Source organism: Hyaena hyaena, unplaced genomic scaffold (genome assembly GCF_003009895.1).
Source record: "Hyaena hyaena isolate Hyena2069 unplaced genomic scaffold, ASM300989v1 scaffold_697, whole genome shotgun sequence".
In the NCBI taxonomy this organism is placed as follows: domain Eukaryota; kingdom Metazoa; phylum Chordata; class Mammalia; order Carnivora; family Hyaenidae; genus Hyaena; species Hyaena hyaena.
Window position 1 is genome coordinate 797,679 of NW_024081329.1, and position 19,682 is coordinate 817,360.

The 19,682-nt window shown below is 35.3% G+C and overlaps 1 protein-coding gene across 2 annotated transcripts in view; it reads left to right on the forward strand.

Annotated features, from left to right (window-relative positions):
• Nucleotides 1–19,682, forward strand: part of SNTG1 (syntrophin gamma 1) — a 313,487-nt gene that overhangs the window by 140,938 nt on the left and 152,867 nt on the right. For both annotated transcript variants that reach the window (XM_039217478.1, XM_039217480.1), the window contains exon 10: nucleotides 2,503–2,632. In XM_039217478.1, coding sequence (XP_039073409.1) covers nucleotides 2,503–2,632 — 130 coding nt within the window. The remainder of the gene's footprint in view (nucleotides 1–2,502; nucleotides 2,633–19,682) is intronic.

Genomic DNA, 19,682 nt, shown 5'->3' on the forward strand with positions numbered 1-19,682 from the left:
TCAGGTTATCTCACCTCAATATTGTAAATTTTTTCAGCACGTGTGTGTGTACATGCATGAGGGTAGACTAAGGATCATAATTATTTCTGGGTATCCTCAAGACTGCTACAAATATTGTTCAAGTTTAATGATTCACAATACCAAGTAGGCGGTTAATGCAGTCTATTGATTTCAAAACGTATACCATCAAATAAGATGAAACAAAAAAAAGTTTTTTCTCCTGATTATCTCTAGTCAAAGAAATGTATTTTCTAGAAGCTAAAAATAAAAGCGAAAGCACTGTAGTTCTTCCTAAGTGCTGATGAAGCAATAAGTCCAGTAAACATTCTCAAATATTGCAGTCAGAACCACATATTAATGGATTATTCACAGGAAAATTATTCATAGTTTCAGGGGTATATGAAAATCATCTCGATCTCACTAGTTACTCCATAAATACTTGGTAAATCTGTAAAGTACATGATTCTCATTTTCCTATAGAGGAAATTGTATCACAACTAAGTGAACTAATTTGTTAATATTCTCATTATTTGAATAACAGAGGCAGGAATATGACTCACACTATAATTTTATGATCAGGCTATTTTGGAAGAGGTCATATGTAAGCAAAGAAAGTGCTCAAATACTTATATTCTTGAAAGGGTTTCCATTAAATCAATCCAAAAAGTTGAAACAGAATGTAAAAAGTAATATATATGTTAACATATAAGCTTGCATTTATAAAGATTAGGCCCTCAGAATTATTCTTTCTAGGGACTATGTAACATATGATTAGATAGACTGCAGATTTGATCTAAGCGTATTAACTTTAATCAGCTAAAAATATCAAAAGCTGCCATGATTCATTTAAAGCAGAGAGGACAAATACGTTCAAGATATGCTTTAATTTTTGGTACATGAAGCAATGGTTATGATAATCAGAGAGCAGAAAGTAATATATATTACTAAATGCAAATCAGTTCTCATTTTCCACGGATGGTTGAGCTTTCTAGATATTTTAAACGTCTTCTTCACTGCAGAATATCAAAATTAAAGCAATGAAAGACATGTGAGGTTATAATATTCTTTTCGTGCCCTGCATATTTTTTCTTGTCACAAATTCAAAAGAACATTACTCCAAAGAGACAGATAATAGTTGTACTTTCTAAAAGACTTTCTAAAGTCTTTTCAGGTATTTTTAAGAGAAAACAAAAAATAAAGTATATTGGAACACTTCCTTGTTTCAGTTGAAAGTGCTTGGTCAAGGGTATGAGAGCATATTTCTCTAAAAATATCAGTAACTTGGATGCAGAGTGCCTTAGAATCAAAAGCTGTAGCTTGTGCACAGTTCTGAGATATGAACAAGAGTCATAGGAAGGCAAGGTGACCCAGGTACTGAATTGAGCCAGATCTATGTCCTATGCTCTGTCCTTTCTTTAAGAAAGTGAAATCATACCTACTACCCATAAATACCTAGCTACAAGTGTCAGAAAACAGAAAAGGTATTTATTAAAAGAAAAATATATAAATGTATATAATTTGCAAGGCCTTTGAATGCTGAACTACAGAACTTTTCTATTTCTTCATAATTGGCTGAGATTTAAATATAGCTTGTACATTTCCCAAAGTGTATCATGTTACACAACATGGTAATTCTCAAGCCCAAGCCATTTGGCTAGCTTCCATTCGTTTTAAATTTTTATCAATTCCTGTCTGTTAAGCTCATAGATAAATATGCAAGAATTTGATACAGAAAAAAAATCATTAAAGCTGTAGGGAGCAATTTTGAATTCTATAGGACTTTGGTATACAGTTTAGGATGGCATCATTTAATTTCCTCTAACAACAATGACAACAAATCAACAAAAAGCCCATAAGGATATTTATACTGCTCACTGGGTTTTAAAGAGAAGTCTGGTTGTTTGTTATCGAATGCATGACATGTACATAAATTCAGAGAAAGTTTAGACTTGAGGTGGAACTATGAACCTCTTGTCCAAATCATCTTTGAGAAGAGGAATAAACGGGGGCTGAACATGGTTTACAACTAGCAAAATCATGCAGCTTGTGATGTCAGGTTATTTTTTTTAATATGATACTTAATATCTGTGTATCTTTTCTATGATCTTTCCATTGTAAACCAGAAAATGAATTGAAAAATGTGAAGAGGAGATGATGTCAGCCAAAGTAATAGATAAACTTCTATGTACATTTTGATGGTAAACTGGGAAAAGAATCATAACATGTCTTAAATATTCTTCCATTTATATAACATATATTTTACAACTCAAGTTTTCTCCAAATATATATGAATCTCAAGATAACTTTCTACTAATTCAAAATATGTCATCTGGGTTCCTACTTGGTGCTCCATTTAAAAACAGAGATATTTTTAAAGAGAAATAAGCAAATATGAATTTGAAGCTCTATTTGTATAGAAGACCTTTCCACAGATTCTATGTCAAGTTGCAAACAGATAAATGAGATGATGTTTTGATCTGATTTGTTCTGACATGTCTGCAGGCAGAATGCTTTTCAAGTCGTTGCTGTGGACGGGGTCTGCAGTGGGATTATTCAGTGCCTCTCCGCTGAAGACTGTATTGACTGGCTACAAGCAATAGCAACTAATATTTCAAACCTCACAAAGCACAATGTAAGTAGTAATTCAAGGAATATCTGGCCATAGAGTTTCTCAACTGTGGTAAATGTCTTCAGTATATATGCAACTTTACAGCAACTACTTGGTGTTTATCTGAAGTGAGACACTTTATATCCATCATGAAAGCTATTCAGGAATACTTATTTAAAGAAAATTACTTTATCTTGAGAGTTTTAGCCCAATATATCCAGTTCAAGAATACTTTCACATTTAGGTTGTTATTCACAAACATCATAAGCATCAACATGAGTTAAGTAAGTGAAAATAGATATTTAGCATGCAATCACTAAACATATGTATATATAAGTAAAAGTATTCTGAATTAAAACAGTACTGAATTTCGAGATAGCATTACTGAGTTTCCTTTAGTGATTTTAGAATTGCAGCTGGAACCATTTCAAGGGGTGAGAAGGGAGGGTGAAAGAGTCAGCATGAAGACTGAAGTACCCATTTGGGATGATTCTGACACAAGAATGGTCAGAAGATGCATTTTAGAATCCAGCAACATCTCCACTTAGCACCATGTCTATATTACCAAGAATGGCTTCTCTACTTTTTCTTTATTTTTCTACTCCAACTTTTCTTTCTCTATTCTGATCTCTTCATTATCTCTATCTTTTCATCACTATTCTTTCATGACCTAATCAGTCCTTCCCCCCACTTAAGTCTAGCAGTAGAGTCTATCAAAATATGCAAAACTATAAACTCTCACTTCATTGAGTACTGATGTAGGTCATTAAAGATTATTTGATCTTAACCAAATTCTATTGCAAAAACAATACCAGGTAACATCCAAACTTTTGTCTTTATATGCTCCTCTGAACACAACTCTTCTATGCCATATTGAAGCCCTTCAGTCCTACAGAAAATTCAGAGGCCAACTATGTAAATGGCGAAGCAGAAATATGTAACTCTTTTTCGAACTCATGGGCATACAAAACTCTCCTCACACAAATAGCCCTCCAGACCCAACTATCTTTGCATGGATTTTGCTTTGAAATCTCGGAAGGAGTGTGGCCATGCACATGTCTCCCTGGTGCATGTTGGATGGATTATCTGGGAGTGACACTGATAGGGATGGGACATGTACATGTTCAGCATTTCCTGGCAATGCCGAACGGTTTTCAGATGGCTGTCCAGTTTGCCCTTTTCACTTCATGACCACAGATCTCTTCCTATAGATCACCTCAACACTCATCATCATTCTGTCTTTTAAATTTGGTTACTTGGTATGTGTGAAAACTATGTCTCATTGTAGTGTTAATGAAGCAAGGTGATTTTTTTTTTTTTTTTATGGTGCCTAAATGGGAGCAAGTACAGCAAGCCTTACTCAGGGACATTGCTCAGCAGGGAGGCCTGGCCTGGACATATCTGGCTGTTGCAAGAGTGACCCCCACAATACCCAGTCTTTGCCAATCTGTTGGTTTCATCATATCTGAGTTGCAGAAGATGACAAGAGATTTCAGACTGGCTAAAAAAAATGCAGTGCTTTTCTGAGGATCATGCCTCAATTTGTCCCTTACATCATTTTTGGAATGTTTTTAGGGATAAAATGCTGACTTTCTATTTCACTAGAGTGCCTAAAAATGAGCCAAGATCCTATGTTTATGAGAACAAAGTATTTTTAAAAGAACAGAATGTTCAATTTTCAATCCAAAGTGTTTCTCTAACTAGATCCAAATTTGCAATGACCCCAAATCCCAGGAACATTCTTAAGAAAGCTTTTTCTTCGGAATGTTACATTTAGTTAGAATGCTGTGACCCAGAAGACAAGCATATGAAAAGAAAAGGAAGATGCAAATGTCTCTATTCTCTGTAGGAATAGAGAATTACAAGCCAGATTTTATTGCTTGTTTTTCACCCTTGTGATAAGTACGTGCTGTGAGAGATGACTTTCTCACCCTATGCTGAGTGATCCATGTGTCTAGCATGATAATGTCGCTGTATTAATTTCGTTCGCCTTACGCATTCTCTTGATTATGTTCCAACTGCATGTCCTTTTGGTCTTGTAACTGTTCTCATGCTAAAGTACTACTGTTGGCAATGAACTCTTACGTTTCTATGGTGCAACATACATGTAGAAAGGTCATTAGGCATAATAATTATATGTGAAAGCTAGGTTGGCTTCCGTGAAACACAATGGCTCCCCTGGTGATACAATTGATGTGGTTGGTTCCTATGAAGAAAGAAATGGTACAAATTGAGAGGAGCTGGAAGGGTTTTCTTCAGCATAGCCGGATCATTCCAGTTCTCTGAAATTTTTACTTTGGAAAAGACAGAAATATACCTGGCAGAAGGATATAGAAGTATTTTGTTTCTGTATCTGCAAATGCTTCAAGGGTGTGTAAGCTTATGTAAGTAAAATCTGGATAAGTTGTCTGCTATTAATAGGTGCAAAAAGGAAAATACTGATAGATATCTGAGGAAATTTCATTCAAGAAATTAGCCTGCATAAACATAAATTTGAAAAAAAAAGACCAACTGGAAAATGCATATGAATATTATGTTAAGAAGTAAAAGTAAAAATCATGCTATTGAAATAATATAAAGACATATGTACTCATAATGATTAGAAGGAAAAAAGAGAAATATTAAAATCTTATTATAGAAACTTTTTAATAATGGATCATTTGAGTAATGGGACTAATTGGAGAATATATGTAGGAGAAGGTTAGAGGAAAGCAAACAAACAAACTCTATGCTGGAATTACTAGAGCACTGTGCTAACCATTTACTAATTCTTTGGTCACTGATTTCCAGCAATAAAAATTGTTAAATAGGAAGATTTTCATATCTGCTTTATGTGGAAATCCCATTGTATTTGCTATCTGAAAATGTTCTTTTTTCAGAAGGTCATTGAATATAATAGTTCAAAATATGTAGACAACACTTTCTATTTCAATTTAGCAGTATTCAAGGTGACTCCAAAATATTTACAGTGCATTTAGCACAAGAAGATGCTTCAGGGACCTGCCTTAAATCTGTGCTTGCACAGGAGCCCATTCATTCTACTTAACTTTTATGCTCACACACTGGAAAGGAAGGAATGGCAGAGGCTACGGTTTACTGGGTTGGGTTCCAGAAAGGCCAAAACTGGCTCGCTTTGGGCATTTGCTATTATTTTGGGTAAAGTAGACTTGAAGAGATTTGTAAACATAAAATTCATGAATTGTAAAAAACAGTACTTGCTTCAAGTTAATACTTCTTAAATTCCTTTTTCTACCTTTTATTATTTTATCAAATACATGATCAGGTGTCTGTAGAAAGTTATTAATTTTTATTTCCATGGTCGAGCCATATTAAATACTGAAGATCCTAAAATATGGTGATATTGTAATGGAGTGAAACTATTGGGAACCTTTCTGGGGAGGGAATGTATTTTGCACGTAGAAGGAATGTGAGTGATGGGGGGCCACCTAGCAGCCTTTAAAAGATGGCTCTCTGTTTTCTCTACTTCCAACCTTATGTTCTCTACTTCCTGCCTGTACAACCCTCTGCCTTGATGTGCAGGCTGGATAGTGAGTTGAGAAGCAGATGCTTCCCTGTCAGAATTTCAGAAGAGACTGCAGTTTCGATTGACCTGATTACAACCTTGTGAGAAACCCAGAGGGGGAGGACTCAGCTAACATCACCTGGATAACTCCAGAAAATATAAGATACTGAATGTTTTGTTAAGTCACTAAGTGTTGGAGTTACACGTTACCCAGTGGTAACAAATGACATCTGTTTCCTAGGGCCCCTGTAACAAATAACTACAAATTTGGTAGCTTCAAATGAAAAAAAAAATTATTTTCTCACAGTTCTGGAGGTCAGAAGTCCAAAATAAGAGTGTCATCAGGGCTGCTTCTGGAGACTCTAGAGGAGCCTGTTAAAATACAGTAAAAGAACTCCACAGAAAAGGAAAGAAAAGAAAAAAAAAATAGAAAAGTCAGACAGGCAGAAAGCACAAAGTAGGATGGTGATTTAAGCCCAACTATATCAAGTATTTACAACAGAGTTAAATGGACCAAACTGTCTAGTTATATATAAAGATTGTCAACTGGACAACAATAATATCAGTAAAAGTAACATTTATGTATTTCTTATAAGAGAAAGTATAAAATCAAGATATTAGCAAGAGAAAAGTAAGAGTATAGAAGAATACAGTGCCAACAATAATTAAAGATAGGTGTGGGAGCTTTGATGCTATCAGGTAAGGTGAACTTTACGGCAAATACATTACCAAAGATGGAGGTGGTTGCTTCGTAATAATAAGTATTTAATTCACTAGGTAAAGGAAGTAAATGCAAACGTCAATGTCACATGGAATCAACAGTAGCTATCATTTGAGATTGAAGAGAAAAAAAAAGGACAATTACAGAGCTAGAACCACAGAATAGTTAACGCATATTTATTTTAAAAAAAGGAAAGAAATATTACAGACTGTGAGATCACAAGAGGAAAGTAACTGACTCATGCAGCTCTTCATTTTAGCCTGTAAAGGGTCATTATCACATTTTCCCATCACACACAGGTGGAAATCTCCCATTAAACCACTCAGTGAGCACTAAGTGAATTTGGGATGCCTCCCCAACAACACCCCAGGACGGGAGCAAACTGCAGTTATCTGCTATTAAAACCTATCAGCTTCTCTCACTGCAATTCTTTAAGGCCAAAATAGTTCTTAGATTCTCACTGTCCAGTACCAATTCCATATATACCCTTAAAATGTTAACTGCCCCACAAAAAAGGGTTAACATGCATTCATTTTAAATATTCTTAATTTTTAATTTATAAGTTATAAACAGTAACTAAAAATAAAATTTAAAATATAATTTAGTCTATAGCTCAAAACCAGCACTTAAACTTGGTTTTGTTTTATCAGATATTTACTCTATGCATCTGTGCTGGGCAGAATAATGGCCTCCTCAAATGTCTGCGTCCTAATTTCTAGAACCTGTGAGTGTGTTATGTCACATAGAAAAGAGTTAAGGTTGTAGCTGGAATTAATTTTGCTAATCAGCTGACTTTCAAATCAATTGATCACGCTGGATTATCCAGGTATGTCCAATGTAATCACTAGTGTCTTTAAAGTGGAAGAAGGCAAAAAGAGAGAATTATGGAAATAACAGCCTGAGGAGTAGGTCTGACATGGCTGGCCCTGAAGATGCAGAAAGAGACCAGAACTTGAAGAAATCCAGGAGGCCAGTAGAAGCTGCCAGAGACAAGGGGATGTTTCTCCTCCAGAGCTTCTAGAAAGGAACACATCCCTGGCAGCACTTTGATTTTACACCAGTGTGACCCGTTTAGGACCTCTGACCTATAGAACTGTAATATAAGAGAGTAGTGTTTTGTTTTCAAGCCACTGAGTTTGTGGTAATTTGTGCTTGCAACAATAGAAAACTAACTCAGCATCTAGATAAACTCATTACATTTCTTTTCACCTCATCTAAATCTCACCATTTAATCTAAAAAGCATACCTCTAGTCTTATCACATTTAGCTTTTTCCAAATAGCTATAAAATGCCCTTGTATATATCAGAAAAGCAATCTAATATGCATATTATTAATTAATCCAAGAGCAAAACAGTGATTTTAAAGAATTCATAAATGGAGCACCTGGAGGGATTAGTCAGTTAAGTATCTGACTCTTGGTTTAGGCTTAGGTCATGATCTCATTGTCCATGGGTTCAGGCCCCACATCAGGCTCTGCACTGAAGGACAGAGCCTTCCTGGGATTCTCTCTATCTCTCTCTCTGTCTCTGTGCCTCTTCCCTATTTTCTCATTCTCAAAAATAAATAAATTTTAAAAAAGAATTCATAAGTGTGTGGGTATAAATATATATAATGTAAATATATAATATAAATATATATTTATTTATATATAATATAATAAATATATTATATACAATTATTATTTATATAATATAAATGTATATATAGTTATCATATCCAATAAATATGTTATATATTTACATTATATATATATACATTAATAGCAGATATTAACAAAATTTGGAGATAGTTGCAAGCTCCTTGATTTAATCATCCATTTATTTTAGTCAAATATTTTTCAGGGAATATAGTGTCAATTTGCTGGGGATTGGTACTTTAGTTTTGAGCAAAATAGATTGTCTTTGTGGAGCAAAGAATCCAGTGGGGAAAGGAAACAATTAAATAAGCACACAAGTAAATGTGGAATAACAACATTCACAGATGGCATGAAAAAGTGTTATGAGAGGTTAAATCTGTATCTACACACAAATATGAGGATAATCTCCTAAAGTTGATATATTAATAATGAATAAGAATAAAATAGGCAAATTAGTGGATAAAGACTTTTTAAGCAAAGATAATAGTATCTATGTATATAAGAGATAAAAGTCAAAGGACTTAATCACAACAATGAATCTCATTTAATTTGGAAGCTGTCACTCGTGGTAGATAAAATGAAAATGTTTAGCTCAGGATAAGTGACTTTTTCATAAATCTCAATTTACCTTTTAAGAACAAAGCATTAATTATATATATATGTGTATATATACACAAATATATATATTCCTTTTATATCTATGGAGTTAAATGCCTATTTTCTTATGAAATAATGATTATCCATAGAAGTTTTGTTTTATTTGATGTGCATGTTAAATAAAGTAAAAGAATTCGTATATTTTGACATTATACCAGACTAAAGTTTTGGGGTGCCTGGGTGGCTCAGTTGGTTAAACATCCGACTTTAGTTCAGGTCATGATCTCAGGGTCCGTGAGTTCAAGCTCTTTGTCGGGCTCCGTGCTGACAGCTCAGAGTCTGAGGTCTGCTTCAGTTTCTGTGTCTCCCTCTCTCTCTGACCCTTCTCCACTCATACTCTGTCTCTCTGTCTCTCTCTCTCTCTTTCTTTCTAAAAAATAAATTAAAAGCTTTTTTTTTTTTAAAGATTTAATGCTCCAGGAAATATACACGTCCATATTGTTGAAATAGATAGAGCCTTACCAGATAGGACAGGTCTAGATATAGCCCTAAAATAAACGGAAACTTCAAAATTATTAACCCCAACTCACTGAATTCAAAGGCTGGATGGAAATCATTAAGAAGAGGTTGGATTTCAGAAAGTCTCCAAGACCATTCTTCAAATGTCTCTAAGGCTGATCTCATCTAACTCCAGAACATTTGTGATATTAATTGACTAGATTACAAAAAATCCACACACACACACACACACACACACACACAATACAGTAGTAAAAATAAATGCAGAAGACTAAGGTACTAGAAAAGACTATATAGCTAGACCTAAACGGAGGAAAAAGTATGACTTCCAAACACTGTGTGGTTTGATCAGTCAAAGGCAATCAAGATGGATGCTTTTGCAGAGGAGTCCTTGCAATGAGAAAGAAGCATGGGCTTTGGTGTCATCAGCCTTTATATGAAGTCCTAGCTTCTGTGCCTGAGTTACAGGGTTTGGGCTTCATATACCTCCTCATAAAGAGGCACTAAGTTAGCTTCAGTCAATGTGAAGGTTAAATGAAGAGAGTGCTTTGAACATCACAGCTCTTAAGTGATGCTGAGACATTTGCCATTTTTTTCCTCTCTCAAGTTGCATTCTACATATAATGATTTAATCCATAAGCCATCAATAATAGAATCGATTTGCTTATTGTATGTGAGGTGGCATCTTTTTGTTTTGTTGAATAGCCATTTGAGATTCTGGAAGACAGTTGTTTGGGTAGCAGAAAATTGATGAAACTGAACATAATGGGTTAAAATGAATGCCTGGTAGTGACTACACCATTAAGCAGCTATGATTTGAGGCCAGCCAGAGGTCTACATCACAGTTCTCTCATGTTTAAAAGAAACAGAGGAGACAGGTCAAATGCATAGCTCTCTTTATGCCAGTGTCTCATAAATCCAACCTTTCCAAATACCTTCTACTACTATACTATTATAATAATTCTGACTGCTAAACAGTTTCATTTGGCGTTTCTAAGGTTAACAGCACATAAAGGAATCTCTTCTTCTTTTCTAACTTCTTTCATATATACGTGTGTGTGTGTGTGTGTGTGTGTAGGCTAGAAATACACAATTATCTATCTATCATCTACATGCACACACACACACACATATATACACATATATATATTCTCAGCATGTATTTCCTTTATTGGAATGAAATATGTCACTTGAAATGTATTACCTACTTGTGTGTGCATGTAGATGATGGATAGGTAATTGTGTATTTCTACCCTTAAAGGTTCGTTGAAAAAAAATATGATCTGGGGCACCTGGGTAGCTCAGTTGGTTGAGCGTCTCACTTCAACTCAGGTCATGATCTCATGGTTCATGGGTTCGAGCTTCGCATTGGGCTCTGTGCTGACAGCTAGCTCAGAGCCTGGAGCCTGTTTCAGAATCTGTGTCTCCCTCTCACTCTGACCCTCCCCTGTTCATGCTATCTCTATCTCAGAAATAAATTTTTTAAAAAAACATTAAAAAAAATAAGAATATGTGGTTGCACATGTGAGAATCTCAAAATATATAATTCACATTACATTATGTGAAAGAGAAATATTATTTTTCTCAGATGTTTGTATCAATGACAAATAAGAGAAACCCTGTAGGGTGGCTACTGAAGGAATAAATAATTGGGTTTTGTCCCCAGCTGACAAGAATTCTGGATGGTGACATTTACTGGCTTTGTTTCAGTGATTCAAGGTAGCCACCAAGAACCCACCTTCTAGCTGTACACATTATTACCGTCCACTACCTTTAGAGTGTTGACTTTTACTTTATTTGCACCTCATGGTCACACAAGGGCTTCAACGGTTCTTCAACATCACTTTAGTGTGTGGAACAGGAAAGAAAGGGAAGAAGGATAAGTAGCACCAGTTACATATCTCCCCTTTTATTAAGCTAAAAGAAAATTTCCCAGAAACCCTTCAGTGGACTATTGCTCACTTCTTATTCCCATGACTATTCCTCAGCTCAGTCCCAAGACAATTCTGGGGGCTGGGGCAGGGATGTGAAGGTGGTTAGTCTCGACCATTTGTAGTGTTAACAGTGGGATATGACTGAGAAAAGAAGATTGTAAACAGCTTTTGAGACAGATAACCAACAATAATCTACCACATTACTTAATATTAAAGATGTAGTGGAGCGCCTAGGTGGCTCAGGCAGTTGAGCATCCAACTTCGGCTCAGGTCATGATCTCACGGCTCGTGGGTTCAAACTCAATAATCTACCACATTACTTAATATTAAAGATGTAGTGGAGCGCCTAGGTGGCTCAGGCAGTTGAGCATCCAACTTCGGCTCAGGTCATGATCTCACGGCTCGTGGGTTCAAACTCAGAGCCAGGCTCTGTGCTGACAGGTCAGTCTAGAGCCTGCTTTGGATTCTGTGTCTCCCTCACTCTGCCCCTCCCCAACTCATGCTCTGGACCTTTCTGTCTCTCAAAATTGAATAAACATTTAAAAATTTTAATATTAAAACATAGTAATTGTGAAGTTAAATGTGTGTATAACCAATACCCTCTCTGATTTTTGTGAGTTAGTCTTTCAGCTCGCTCTCTCTCTCTCTCTCTCTCTCTCTCACACACACACACACACGCACACACACACACACACACCTTTAATTGGTTATCTGAATTGATTCAGCAGATATTTCACTCATCTTTCACATTTCAGACATTTACTTTCATAGATGAAAACAAAATTCATTTGGGAGTCATGTGTTTAATTCATAGAGACCTGCAATATTTGAATGCAGACACATGCAAGTTGAAAAACTAGAATATTTTTTTTCCCTGAAAGTGTTGGTTGTGAAAAGCTAAAGGAAAAACTATTGTGTCTGCCACACTGAAAAGACTTGACAAAGCTTGTAGGTGACTTGAAAGTCATGACAACATCAAGCTGAGCACAAAGAAGATTTACTGACAACGAACGAAGGACGATGATTAGGGGTTACAGAGTGTCGTTCTGACAGGCATGGATGTCACTTAAGTCGACTTTTTCTTCCTTTTTATAGCTGCTGACATTTCTGAGCCCTTAGATGTACTTTTTCATGTTAGCGCGTTGTTGTTTCCTACATTGTTTTTCCTCATGCACCAAAATCTGAAAGTCAGACACACAGGTGTCAATTGAAAATGGGTCATAGAGAGTGAAATCACACAACTGCAGAGTCAGTAATTTAATTCAGAATAAAACCAAGGGCAAGTTTGGGCATTACACTGTGTGCCTATTTTTGACAATCATACTTTTGCTTTATACAACTAGACTTTAGTTTGGCATGTGATGTCAGGAGATACTTCAATAAAATAGCCTACTTTGTTTCTTGAGAAACTGCTAACTAAAACTTAAATAAAGTTCTTAGATTTCTGATATTAGAGAATATTAGCTGATATTCATTTGCACAACCCCAAACATCTGCTTTGGTGTTAGCTGAATAATACAATCATAATAAAACGGGGCAGTGTTACTGGACACAATTATATGCCACCCTTGATCCACGTGGTTCTGCCTGCATAGTCCAACCCCATCACCCTATAGGACTCATTCTTTTGCCTTTCTTTCTGGCCATAGCATTCCCAGTTCTTAATGTTTTCATAGATTCAGAACCATAGGAACTTCCCAAGGGGCCTCAGCTTAACACACTTACCCCTTTTTAGTCACCCACAATGCCTAGGGCTGGACTTCAAGATGGCCTTCTACATGTCCATGTGACAGGAGCTGATCCCACTGGGCCCACCAGCTGCCCCTACATTGATGGTAACTCAGTAGGAACCTGCAGCAACTGGTGCCCATGGCGCATACACTATCCAATAAGAGGCAAGGGCCAAGATGGAGCTAGCTTACAACTTGATTGTACTTCCTCAATAGAGGAACTATTTGGAAATGCAGACATTGATAAGGCTCTGCAGGTGGATCACACTTGATTGAACACCAACAAGGTTTCTCGGAGCAAGGCCAAGGCCAGCTCAGTGACTCAGGCAACTTGCCACCTTGAATTTGCATTCTGCTGTCCTGCCTTGCTTCTTTTTACCTTTCACTCTTCCTTCCTTGGGGTTAAACGTTCTCCCTCAGTAAAGGTTTAGCATATATGACTTCCTCAGGCTATTTCTAGGGAAGCAAGACTAAGGAAATGCCTTTTACCCCTAACTGTTCATTAAGGATACTAAGCATTCCATGGAGGATACATTCTTACCTGAGGAGTGCAGTATGGGAGAGAAGGTGTAAATGAAGTGAGTTTAGTACCCTTAGGCCCTAAGGTGGATGAAGGGCCATTAGGAAATTATGCATGAAATCATTTTGAGTTTGCAGTTGCTCAATTGAATACATCTTAGAAGACCTCTCATTCCAAAATGCAGCTTAAAAGCTGAGGATATCTGACCGGGGTGCAGAGGTGGCTACAAACATTTCTGAGAATTATGTCCGAACTATTGAGATTCAACACCATGCATTTACTTCATTAACAGTCCTGGCTAATAATTTAGCAATGGTAAACATAATGTTTTCACCTATGATTAATCCTGACATATTAAAAACTAAATTTCATCAGTTTCTGAAGCCAATAGTTCCTATACTGTGCAGACACACCTACCCTACAACCCATTTTCCTCTCTCTCTCTTTTTTTTTTTTTACTTTTATAGCATCTTACATTACCTGTTGTAACACTCATCCCCAAACCTTAGAATTTTAAAAAAATTTTTTTCAAGTTATTTATTTATTTTTAGAGAGAGAGAAAGTGTAAGTTGAGGAGGGGCAGAGAGACAGGGAGAGAGAGAGAATCCCAAGCAAGCTTCACACTGCCAGGTTGATGAGGAGCTCAAGCCCATGAACCATGAGATCATGACCTGAGCCAAATTCAGACACTTAACCACCCACGTGCCCCCTTCCAAAAAAATACTTAGAATTATTTGCCGAATGTTTTTTGAAGTTTTTTTTTAATGTTTTATTTATTTCTAGGAGAGAGAAAGAGAGAGAGAGAGAGAGAGAGAGAGAGACAGCGTGAGCAGGGGAGGGTCATTGAGAGAGGGAGATACAGACTCCGAAATAGGCTCCAGGCTCTGAGCTGGCTGTCAGCACAGAGCCCGACACGGGGCTCGAACCTACGAACCGTGAGATCATGACCTAAGCGAAAGTCGGAAGCTTAACCGACTAAGCCTCCCAGGCGCCCCATTGCCGAATGTTTTTTGAATACTTTCAGCTTTTAGGCTTTTAATTCATATTAAGATTAGATCAATGAAATAGTTATGTGTGTTATATATAGGGCATGTGTCATGTATATGCTAATCTGAAATATGATGATAATAAAATTGAAAAATTGTACAAGAAAAATAAAATTTAAGAAAACTCATTTACGTATAATGCCTAATCAGCCTGATATAAATCTTTTAATTTTTATTTTTAATGTTTATTCTTATTTATTTATTTTTGAGAGAGACAGAGAGAGAACACAAGCAGGGGAGGGGGAGAGAGAGAGGGAGGCACAGAATCCAAAGCAGGCTCCAGGCTTGGAGCTGTCAGCACTGAGCCTGGCTCGGGGCTTGAACCCACAAATTGTGAGATCATGACCTGAGCTGGTCAGACACCCAACCAACTTAGCAACCCAGGCAACCCAAAGGATATGTTTTTAAAAGCAACATGGCATACGTTTAAAGTTATATCCATAGCAATGGGGAATAACCAAGGTAGCAAGGACATAGAATCCAAATCCTGAAAAAAGTGCATGAAAATTATGAGCTGAAATGTGGGCTCCTGAGGCAAAACTAATTTTGTAATTCTTCCCTCTACATGGTAGAGGCAGGGTTTTATCAACAGCTGCACAGTAGATATATTGCCTTCTGTGCCCACACACTGATGTCATTAGTCTTCAGGTGGATGTATATCTATAGAACCAAGATCTCTCTTAGTCCTCACACAACTGTTAAATAACATTGGCCACAAATCTCTAAAGTAATTGGAGAATTGTTTTTTGCTTCCATAGGAATGATTTCCTCTGGTAAATCTTCAATACTGATTTTCATGGGAAAATATACTTTGTTCACAGGGTCCTACAGCATCCATCACGGGAAAACACCACTTTAGCCACCAAAATGGACTTGGTTGTGAGCTTTAAAAAATAACAGGTTAATAGAATTTGGATAAAACCTTTTAATGTAAGGTCTTCACCAATCTTCAAACATTTGATTGGGAAAAAAAAAAAAACCCTATCATTAAAGACATTTAAAGTAGGAAGAGAGCAATTTTTTAAAGAAATATTTGAATATCCTAGTGTATGTATATATATATATATACATATATATATATGGTCTAAGGAGATAGTCACAAGACAACATTACTGCTTTAGTTTCTAGATACATTTAATGATATTAAAAATAAATATATAAAATTAGGGATTCAAAAAATAGGAGTGATATTTAAAATAAATGGATACTTCTGTTACACCAAATTCTATTTGTCATCAGTTAGTTCCAAACAGATATCTATTAATACCAGCTGTTTATTACCCTTATCTCAATTTAACAGATCTGCCATAATAATTAAGTTTCCTTTAAAGGGTTTCCATCATTAACATTCAAAGGAATATTGTCAAAGTAAAAGGACACATATTTATCATTTCCCCCAGCATTTACTCAAAGTGAATATTATTCCTTAAAGTACAGTTCATAGTATTTATTTTAGCAGAAGTTCACTTTTGATGCTGGGTAAATTTTAAAGTAATAGATTTACCATGATTATTTTCAGTTCTTTAGTATAAGAATTCTACTGAAATACCTGTGTAATATAAGCAATCAATGACTTTATATTTGTCCTTCTAGTTTTTTTTTTCAAGTAGAGTCTCAAAATTCAAAGTTCTAATGAAAAATGTTTAATGAAAAGCTACTGAATTTAAATTAAACTTGTAATACTATAGGAATGTATTCTTGCATATAATAGAGATTCAAAGTATTTATTTATTTAAACTTAAGACTTCATCAATAGCAGAGATCTCTACAAGAAAAAAATCCTTTAGTAATAGAATAAAATAAAAATGACAGAATAAATGGTGAAAATGTTTGAGATAGTAGAATGCATAATTTTTCTAACAATATCTAATATTTATAAAAATATGTGGGTGACATATAGTGAGTAAAAGTTTTACTAATTAATGATAAAATCTTGAAAATAACTTTCTTTTCTACTCCATTTCATCCAAAACATGAAGATTCTTCTCATGTTGGGTTTTTAATTCTTCTCCTTAAAAAACTATTCAAAATCGTCTCTCTTTAGCAGTATACGTACATTACTTGACTTTTATATCTCTTGGGTATATTGTTTTCTAGAGAATCAAATACAAAACCCCATTTGCCATTTGGGGTATTAGAGTTGGTAAAAAAATATGTATTTCAAAATGTCTTTTCATTTGCTTTTAATTTTAGATTTTTATTAAAGTGCAGAAGATTATAAAATGAAAACTTATTGTAATCACAATACATATATTGCTATTGTTTTTATTAGTAGTATGTATTACACATATGTTCAAATATGTGTACATCTGTTGACACATATAAAGTAAAATTACCATCCTCTTGTTAAGCTGGTTTTATCATAGGGGCGCATGAGGGGCTCAGTCAGTTAAGCATCTGAATTCAGCTCAGTCATGATCTTGTGGTCTGTGGGTTCGAGCCCCGCATCAGGCTCTGTGTTGACAGCTCGGAGCCTGGAGCCTGCTTCTGATTCTGTATCTCCCTCTCCCTCTGTCCCTCCCCCCATTCATACTCTGTGTCTCTCTCTCTCAAAAATAAATAAACATTAAAAAATTTTAAAGATGATATTATCCTTTGTTCAATTAAGATTTAATCATGAGCATTTTCCCATGACAGTAATTATATTCTGAGATCACCCACTTCTAATATAATAAAATTAGTAAATGGATTATTACTGGACATATGAATCATTCAAAATATATAATTAAATAATAGTGCCCTATGGATTTTTTGGCATATTAATCAGTTAAAACATTGCTGATTACATCTTAATGGAAGTATCTAGAAAAAGAATCAAAGAATATGAACAATTTTAGTCTCACAAACCAAGGCTGATGTCTTAATCCGATCAACTGGATCAAGTCTGGGTTGAAGTTTTATAGGATTCTGTTTACTTCTTTTTTTTTTTTCTTTTCCAGCAGATAGCCCTCTAGGCATTTGAGCTGAGAGCACACTCTATTCCTGGGAGCTCTCCTCTGCTGGCTTATTCCTCCTTGCTACCTCTCAGCACAGCAAATTTCCAAAACTGTTGTCTACTTTTGCATGATTTTCAGATTACTGTTTTTAACCATTTGTCCTGTCATGACTCAGAATTCAGCAAATATCTTGAGGTGAAAACCAATGTTGTGTTCAAAGCCCCAGGGATTACAAATGCTGCCAATGTGAACCCTGTGAGAAAAGTGAGTGCTCTCCTTCTTTCTCTGTCTGGGCAAATTGTGCTTCTCACTGTCTTCCAGTGCCAATCCAGCATCTACAGGCCAGCATGCCTCTGTTCTCCTGTCCCTTCAAGTCACTACCAGCAGGAAGGTGGCTGTGCTTCATGATTTCTCATCCTACTTAGGAGCCTAAGGATTTCTGTTTATTTCTTGTGTAATCTCTGCACTAAAGATGGACAGCATTGGGAGCTAGTAGGTGACAGTTTTTCAAGTAATTAACCACTAGCGCCACTGTAGCTCTCTACTGAAATTTAAAGTACAGTCTTTATCATTACCTCAATATGTATTTTAGATTCAATTATTTTTGTTAGTATATTTTAATTTGTACTTTTATTTACATTTTATATGTTCTGTTTTTATTGTATACTGTTATTCAGTTTTTATTTATTCAATTACTTTTCTGTTAAAAGTCATTGGCTCAATTAGTTTTGCAGTAGTAAAACCCTGTTTTATTTATTGTAATTCTGCATAAACTTAAAATTCAAAATGCGTTTGCATAGCCTCTGCGATTAACCTTAAATACCCTTGGGTGTATTTGACCATTAATCCTTGATGGGCTCATATAGGTCCAAATGTAGTTGCACTTAAATAATATCACACAAAAATTTTACTCTGGAAAAAATTTAACAATTAGGAATGAATCCTTTCTAATATTTTACATTAGGTTAATTTTTATTAATTTTATTCTTCTTAGGGTGATCAAAACGTATTTTGTTCTGTTTCTGTATCTTTTTTTATCAAACTGAAGAAGACTTGATTTGGATATATAATTTGGTATTCAAATACCTTAAAATCTTAGTTATTTTTTTATCTAATTGTCTTGAGTATTTATCATATAGTAGATTATCTTCCTCTAGTGATATATGTTTTCTGCCCTTTTTAATAGTCATACTTTTACATTCTGTTTTTCACCATATTATCTGAGCTATAGTTTTAATGTCACTGCTAAATAATAATGTCAAGGACAATCTTTTATATGCTTTTGTTAAACAGATTTCATATGTTTAAGTTTTAATCCTGATATTTGTTAATTTGAAATAAATGCTGAATCTATATATGTAAAAACATTATTTTCTTTTTTTAAGCTTATATATTTATTTTAAGAGAAAGAGCAAGTGCAAGCAAGGAAGAGGCAGAGAGAGAAGGAGAGAAAGAGAATCCCAGGCAGACTCCACACTGTCAGCGCATAGCACTATGCATGGCTCAAAGTCACGAACCATGAAATCATGACCCAAGCTGAAATAAAGAGTTAGAGGTTTAACCGACTGAGCCATCCAGATGCCCCAATATCATTATTTCTTATTTTATTTATTCTATTTCCATTGCCATTACTTTTATAAAGATTGGAATTACATTAGAAATGGTTTTGCATAGCTATTTACAAAATTAAAGTATTATTCTTCTTAACATAACCGTCCTTAGATGTGTTTCCATAAACCATAACGGACTTATGAATAAGTTTTTGTGTGTAGTCCTCACTGTGTTTGAAATTTTGTTTAACTTTATTTTTTTAAGTTTATTTATTTTGAAAGAGAGAGAACATGAGTGTATAAGTGCAAGCATGTGCAAGAGCTGGGGAGAGACAGAGAGAGAGAGAGTGTGAGAGAGAAT